This window comes from Barbus barbus (genome assembly GCF_936440315.1).
Source record: "Barbus barbus genome assembly, chromosome: 8".
NCBI classification, from domain to species: Eukaryota; Metazoa; Chordata; class Actinopteri; order Cypriniformes; family Cyprinidae; genus Barbus; species Barbus barbus.
The window spans coordinates 5,903,686-5,911,732 of record NC_136736.1 but is presented as its reverse complement, the minus strand read 5'-3'; the positions used below and the strand labels follow the sequence as shown (position 1 = coordinate 5,911,732).

Here is an 8,047-nt window from a genome sequence, read left to right as displayed (position 1 = left end):
ATCTGTTGTGTGTGTGTTTCTTGAGAGCACTAGTTATTATTTGAGTCAGTCTGACTATTTTATCATATGGTGATGATTATTTTTTATGTGTATGGCTTTGAGAGTTTTGGGTTAGTGAGTTCACATCAATATCTGACAGCTGCATTTATGGCCAATTTCTATGCACTCTTCTCCCATCAGATGCTGCTATCGCTCTTATTGCAATATCTTTTATCACTTTTTACGATCTTACAGTGACCTGACACAGATTGCGACACCTCTGCTGAGACGAGGAGGAAACTGTCCATCTCTGTCTGGCATAATGGGACAGTTTTACAAAGGAATCTCAAAGGTAGGATGAGTCAGTACTTTTCTCAGCTTTACAGGCTGACTCAGCACATTTCAAAACACATAAACGGGCTTAGAGAATTGAAATAAGAAAAAGAGTAAGTGTCTAGAACCACCCTGCTGTAAAAAAAACTAAAAACGGTACCTCCTGGGCTGTGTTTCCCAAAAGCATCTTCTTAAGCAAATAAATCAATTTAGGCTTACTACGCTTTAGGAAAACGCAGCCTGGGTCTATTAGCTGGTTTTAAAGGGGTTTTTGGAACTGGCTTGTCCAGACTGGGGGACAGCTGTAGGAAATAAAGATCTGTATCCCATATATTTCAAGATTTGTGGATGCTAAAAACTAAAGATGATAAACAATCCGAAACTGTAATCTTAAATTACAGTGTTTCACAAGACCCAGGTGTAATGATCTGTAAACTTCAGAAGACAACAATGGTAATTTTAGATTACCTTTCGGATGTATTTAATCATAAAACCATTTATAATCTATAAAAACATTTATTAACAATTTATGTCATATAAACCTTCTTGTACATTAAGACAAATTGGCAATGTGGCAATTCTGCCCAAATTAAAGATACGTTGTGTTTGGATTTGTACATCTTATAATATAATTATTATTAATGACCTCTTGTGTTTAATAAAAAAAAAAAATATATATAAAAAAAAATATATATATATAAAAACATTGATTAGTGAAATAAATGAATGATTTCATAAAATATTAGAATGATTGTCTCTCATTGGCCTGATTAGCTAAGCCCTCAAAACATGTCTTATTTAGCGGTACAATATTGCATGATTTAATAGTTAACATTTGTAGCTCAAAATGACAGACGAGGTGCTGTTACTCAGCGCTCCCTGGTGGTCTAGTGGTTAGGATTCGGCGCTCTCACCGCCGCGGCCCGGGTTCGATTCCCGGTCAGGGAACACAAGTTTTTCCTTAAAATAGCTACTCATTCTTATAACGAAATTTAGCTATCTTCAAAAGACTGTTGTGAAAGAAAGATCCACACCAGTTGTGACGTTTTGTCATAAACTTTGGAGCTCTCCTGTCTTTCACTTGATGCATGGCGCCCTCGTCTGGCCACAGCTCTCTTTTTTTTTCTCCAATATATATATAGATATATATATTATATATTTATATTGTATTGTTGAACGTCTTTAAAATGATAAACAAAGGCTTATTTCCTCTATATTTACATTTATGTAGAGTAAATGTATCTGCTTGGCGCGTCCTGTCACTTAACCTAATTAATATTCATGAGCTCAGCGTAGCTCCTTCGTATATGCGCAGTGAGTCAACTGCGCAGATAGCGGAAAAACACAAACATGACTTCTTGCGTTCATCAGGCTCCAGCATTATTTATTTCCTGTCGCTGCGTCATTTAGTTTCTCTTAGTTTCTGCTCCGATGGCAGTGAATCCCGGAGATGCTGATGCTGATGAGCTGCCGTCTGTGTTGTGGGGTCTGGACCCCGTCTTCTCCGCATACTCCAGACTCTACATCACTGACATCTTACAGATCAAAGAGTCCAGACAAGTACCTGGTAAAGTTAGCGTAAAATCAAGCAGTTAACCCCAGGCCCCCTTCATTTTGTTTAATGGATTTGTCTTTAAATACTATATTTTTAAGCACTTTTCTAAACTCTCTCTTCTAAACACCTGTAGTCAACTTATTGTTTTGCATAAACGGGAAAGTGTTCACAATATTTGTCAGCTACTTGTTTGTTTGTCAGGTGTTGTCTTTAAATAATAATGTATAGTTAAGAAGACTGTTCTTTCTGTTGCTCCCATATTTGACGTGAATGTGATGTTTTGTAGGAGTTTATTTCTACAAGACTCACCCAATCTTCAAGGTGGATGTACTGGGGACAGTTGTTTACAAGCGGGAGAGAGAAGATTTCTACTGCTATGGAGGTCTGGAAAAACACGTTTTTTATTATTATACATTTTTAAAATATTTCAACATAAAAGTGTAAACATTTTACCATTGCCTTATTAGATATATATATATATATATATATATATGTATATATATGTGTATATATGTATGTGTATATATATATATATATATATATATATATATATATATATATATATTATGTTTTTTTTTATATAAAACAATAATAAATATAAATAATAAATATTGTAGTAAAATATAGTTACAGTAGTTAATATGATAAAATATCAAATCAAATAATATAAAATCTGTTATGAAATAGATCACAAAAAATGAGTGGTGGTCACTGTCAAGTTGGACATTTTCTTTGTCCCTCCATAAACATTAGCACTTGACCAGTAATTTAGTTTTTGGTTGTGTGTTATCTTGCCCTGGGAACCAAGTGACCAAGGACTGCACCTAAAAAAACCCTGGTCTTACTCTTTCTTGTTCTCCTTCAACACACAGTGGATGATAGTACTGGTGTCATAAACTGTCTTTGTTGGAAACATGAGAAATGTAGTGATCAAGGAGAATCAACTAAATGTAAGTTATGAAAACTCTGACACAACATTAGTACTATTAAGTCAATATTTAATCACCAAAATAAAATAAAAAAGCTATGGAAAATATATGTAATGGACATTAATCCATTAAAAGTACTAATGTTAATGTAGCCAGAGATCTTAGCGGATGCTCCAGAGGATTTAACATTGAAGATGAACTCAAACGGCTGAAGGAGGCTGAACAGAAGAGCACTGTGCTGGAGATCGGAGACCTGCTGAGGGTACGAGGAACCGTCAAAACCTCCAGGGATGCGAGGGAGATCAGCGCCTCCTCCTTCTGTGAGTCAAATGTTCAGGGATTCAGACTCTATTCTGGCAGATAATTAGTTTGTTTAATCAGTTAGATTGAGCCTGTTTGTAAAACAGATGGATTCAGTTATAATTATTTTCTGTAATCATCACTCTGTGTGTAGATAAAGTAAATGACCCTGTGATGGCAGAGCAGATATCGCGTATGCTGGAAATGCCTCAGCTGTACAGAAAGTGCTATGATCATCCGTTCCAGATGCCAGGAGATGACCTGGGCAGCACAGAGTGAGTCAGACAGAAAGATTGTGATATCTTACATCTTACACTGCAGTGACATTAAACCTAATTCTGTTAAAGGGAAAAATGTATGCATATATTAAAAATCGACCTCTAACACTTGCTTGCTCTATTCTCTTTCTATTCTATCTGTTATCTTTTTATTTATTATATAATAAAAAAAAACCTTGCTATGTTTACTGCATTAGGCTAACTGAGACTTGTTATAGCACTTGCATATCATTGCTCTTTTGTTGATTTTGATTGCCTCCATTGTCTCCATATATATATATATATATATATATATATACAAAATGCAAAAATGCTTTCTGTGCTCTTAAATTTTATTTACAGAGCAGGTGGTTCCTCGCGTTTCCACTATTTGCTATCTCGGTCCGTTCTCACCCTTAAGGAGTTCTTCTTAGAGAAAGAGGTTGCCAGGTTTCGTCCATACGATGTTGAGTTCCTCTTACATCCGCTGATCCAGAGTTCCTCAGCAGAACAGGTACTGGGCCTGACCTTGACCTCCGTTATAGATAGATAGATAGATATTATATGCAGATTTTGCATACACAAAAGATGAATGCATAAAGCTATCAAAGTAAACTGTCCTTGTTCAATGTCACTACTCTTGGCTGGAGTATAACAGAATATAAGAGCCAGGAATAACTTATGGTGGGCACGGCAGGGAGGATGTGTTGTGCTGTTTGATGGCAGCAGGGAGTGATCGTCTGTAGCACTTTTATGAGATGCTGCTAGTCTGGAATTTCAAGGACAGCAGCATATGGTGATGAGAAGTATACTAATGAGAAGCCTAACGATATCTTCCTTAGTAGTCAAATGAGAACGTGCATGGAATTTGCATTTTATTTAAATGTTCTTTATTTGTTGGAGCTTTTTTGGGAGGCTAAATTGGTAATTTTGAATGATGCATGACAGAAATGTGATTCATTGTTGAAGTGACTCATCCTTCATAATGTTTTTTTTTTTTTGTCTGAAGGAGTCAGATCAGCCCGGGACGTCATTTGCCACACAAATTCGAAACCTTCTGAAAGAGACGCTGAATGTTCTCCAGGATGAGGGACAAATATTCCGGAAAATACGGACCCAGGATGAAGTCTACAATGTATGTGCGATGGTTACACACACCTCTTAGCAATGTTAATGTTACCTCAGAAGACTCTAATGTCTAGATAATGTCTAATATTTGCTTCCTACACATGCTTTCTACACATTTCAGGATTGTACCACTGGGATTTTAAAATAATATTTAATGTGGTTTAATCACAACAGAAATGTTATATAACATATCATGTCTAAAACTAGTTATATTTTTTAACTTGGCTGCTTTAGGTAACAGAGCAAGACAAAGATCTTCACACAGCGATCAAGGATGTTTTACGAGAAGATACCAAACGGGAAAAATGTGAGTTTTTGTTTGCATAGTAGTTGCACATCATGTTATTAATATTATATTGTTCGGAAGACTTGTTTCTGGTTGTTCAGACACTGCATTCTCAGGTCAGATTATTTTGTATAATAAACTATATAACGTTCATTTCAAATAATAGTTTCAATTTGAAGGAGTATTAATTTTTGGAAATCTTGATAATGTACAGGCAGGCAACATTATTTCAAAACATATACCCACACATGAGTAGAGGACCTTCCTCATATGCAGGTTTTTTTTTTTTTTTTTTTTTTGGCAGATGCTGAGAAAGGATGCCATGTCCTGCATGTTTTGTCCAGCGTGAGGCAGCGCTACAGCCAAAATCTGAGTCGAGAGGTGCTGGAGGTTGCCCTGACATTCTTAGAGTGCAATAGTGACATAATAAGCACAACAGAAGCACACTACACTGTTTTGTAGCATCATTTTTTAAATTCCATAAAATATCATCAAAGTGTTAAAAAACAATCATGAAGACCTGTTATTTAAATAAAGTCAGTTTTATACATAATTTAAATTTAATTTTTTATTGTTTTCCTCCCAAAGGTTCAGCATGAGAAGAGCATGCAGACATACAGTATTTACTTAAGCATTATTCCTAATGTTAATTATCTCTTTAATAGATTAAACAAACTTTTATTAATTGAGTATTTCTACTGTTTAACCCAGATGTTATAGCCCTGTTAAAAAGATTTGATAATAATAATTAGAGCTTGACTGAACCAGTTCCCTTTCACTTCCATTATACCACAAAAACTGTCCTGGGCCTACGTAGCTTAAGAGAGATTCGGGACCAATCTGAGAGCAACTCTTGAGTGAGTAAAAGACAAAAAGACTATCCTAATGAGGAGGCAGGGCTGACCCCATTGCTAGGTATGACACAGCCTTTTGAAGACTGTGATTGTGAAATAAAAGAGCCTTTTAAGACCTTTAAGTGTAGGGTCTATTATAAGCCTTCACTTTGAAATTATAGGTGTAATTTGTCCTGTTTTACCATACACACAGACACATTATATACATATACATTATATATGTACAGTGTCTATAAAAAGTCTTCATACCCCTTAATTGTTTTCACATTTTGTAATGTTGCTGCCTTGTTAAACTGCTTTAAATGACTTTTTTTCCCACTCCGTACACCATAATGGCAAAGCAAAAAAATGGTTTTTAACATCTTTGCAAATTTATTAAAAATAAAACACTTAAATGACTCCATTGCATAAGTAATCATACCCTTATCTGGGACAGTTATCTGGAGCATTCATATTGCTTGTAGATGTTACTGCACTTTGAGTGAAGTTATCCTGTGGCAAATTCAATTGAATGGGTATGATTTGGAAAGGCACACGCATCTTAATAAAAGGTCTAACAGCTGAAAATGCATATCAGAGCAAAAACCAAACCCTGAGGTCAAACAAACTGCCTGTATAGCTCAGAGACAAGATTGCAAGGATTTCAGTGAAGACGCATGAAAACACACTTGGAATTTGCAAAAAAGCACCTAAAAGACCCTCAGACTCTGAGAAACGAGATTCTCTGGTCTGATGAACCTCAATTCCAAACATCATGTTTGAAGGAAACCAGCTCTGCTCATCACCTGCAGAGTACCATCCCAAAAGGAAAGTGTGCTGGCGACACAATAAGGTAATTGTTTGTGTGATCACTTTGCTTACAGAAAGTTGTGACAGACACAAATCATCACTGCTGCATAGTTGCTTTTTTTCCCAGTTGCCAAAGATGTTAATGTAGTTAATGTATCCATTTCTGGATGTTGGAGATGTTGGCAAGTTTCTAATAAGATGAGTCACAAACATGATCCCTGCGCGATCTAATGTATAGCGTCTTATTAACTCACTGTCATGTATTGTGTGCAACATATTTCTTCTCCCTCTTCATGTTTTTTTTTTCTTTTCTTTTACACTGCTAAAGAAACTCTAAAGCCTCTTAAAAGTCCTCATCTGTACTCCTAACAATTTTGGACCATAAGACCTCCTTTTAGTGTCATTGAATTACTTGTTTTTTAATTTTAAGAGGAAACACTCACATTTCTAAGACTTTTCTTAGAATTTTGTTACTAGGAGCACAGATTTTTCATGAATACGGCCCTGGGGTTTTATAGTGGGTGAGCTAATTGGGTCGTTTGAAGCTGTAGTTACACTCAATGGCCTAAGGAGATCACTGTGAGCAAATAGATATGTCACTGTCCATGAGCACATCTTAGTGATGGAAACTTTGATTCCAAATTTTTTTGCATGTATATTCGCAGAAAGATTAAAGAAGTGTCTTGATTACATAATTGATGAATGTCAATCAGGATTTATGAAAGGGCGACATATTAATAATATTAGACTCATTTTAGATTTAATTGACTACACCGAATTTATTACAGATAATAGTTTTATTTTATTTGTTGATTTTTTTTTTAAAGCATTTGATACTATCGATCATGATTTTATGTTGGAGACCTTACTTTTTTTGGTTTTGGAGAATATTTAAAAAAAGCTATTCAGACACTATATGATTGTAACAGTTCATTTAAGTTATCACATGGAACAACGTCAAGGTTTAAAATAAATAGAGGTATACGACAAGGCTGCCCCATTTCACCTTTTCTTTTCTTGCTTGTAACACAAACTATGGCTATACATATTAAAAGAGATACATTTTGGTTCTATTAGAATTTTAGAGAAAGAGTTGAAATGCTCTCAGTTAGCGGATGACACAGCCATTTAAAAAAAAAAATGAAACTGAAATTAAAAAAGCTATTGATTGCCTTAATATTTTCTCATCCGTATCTGGTTTGTGTTAAATATAAAGAAATGTGTGTTATTCCCTTTGAAAATATGTAATTATAATAACATACGTGGTATTCCAGTAAAAGAGAAGGTATATTATTTAGGTATTAAGATCTGTAAAGATCAAAAGGAGAGAAATAATTTGAATTTTACACCAATTGTTAAGAAAATTAAATGTGAAATCGTAAAATTCATGGTTAATGAGAGATCTGTCACTAAAAGGAAGAATATTATTCTCCAAAGCTGAAGGGTTGTCACATTTAGTGTATACGGCTTTTGTATTAGATGTTCCACAATCAGTCATTAAAGAGGTTCAATTTCATCTGGAAAAACAGACCACATTATTTCAAAAAGACAGTTTTGTGCAATCCAATTGAAGATGGTGGTCTTAATGTAGTAGACTTTAATACAGCTAACTGTGTTTTTTAAGAACAAGTGGATTA

General features: G+C 34.9%; 1 protein-coding gene across 2 annotated transcripts; it reads left to right on the top strand.

The window, feature by feature from the left end:
* The first annotated feature begins 1,639 nt into the window (after positions 1–1,639).
* Positions 1,640–5,739, top strand: LOC306873426 (CST complex subunit STN1-like). Of its 2 annotated transcripts, XM_079422695.1 has the most exons (10): positions 1,640–1,879; positions 2,154–2,249; positions 2,740–2,817; positions 2,949–3,116; positions 3,251–3,371; positions 3,717–3,867; positions 4,363–4,488; positions 4,716–4,788; positions 5,072–5,148; positions 5,356–5,739. In XM_079422695.1, the coding sequence occupies exons 1-10, from the start codon at positions 1,744–1,746 to the stop codon at positions 5,485–5,487; spliced, it is 1,158 nt and encodes a 385-aa protein (XP_079278821.1). In that variant the 5' UTR covers positions 1,640–1,743; the 3' UTR covers positions 5,488–5,739. The 2 variants fall into 2 exon arrangements, with proteins under 2 accessions (XP_079278821.1, XP_079278822.1); XM_079422696.1 differs by lacking the exon at positions 5,356–5,739 and having other exon boundaries at positions 1,662–1,879; positions 5,072–5,323.
* Positions 5,740–8,047: the final 2,308 nt, after the last annotated feature.

What these genes read in the sequence shown, in the direction of transcription:
- LOC306873426 (XM_079422695.1), top strand. Translation starts at nt 1,744, where the DNA reads ATGGCAGTGAATCCCGGAGATGCTGATGCTGATGAGCTGCCGTCTGTG. An exon ending in GATCAGCGCCTCCTCCTTCT is followed by an intron (nt 3,117 to 3,250) that starts GTGAGTCAAATG and finishes CTCTGTGTGTAG; the next exon opens with ATAAAGTAAATGACCCTGTG. An exon ending in GATGACCTGGGCAGCACAGA is followed by an intron (nt 3,372 to 3,716) that starts GTGAGTCAGACA and finishes TTTTATTTACAG; the next exon opens with AGCAGGTGGTTCCTCGCGTT.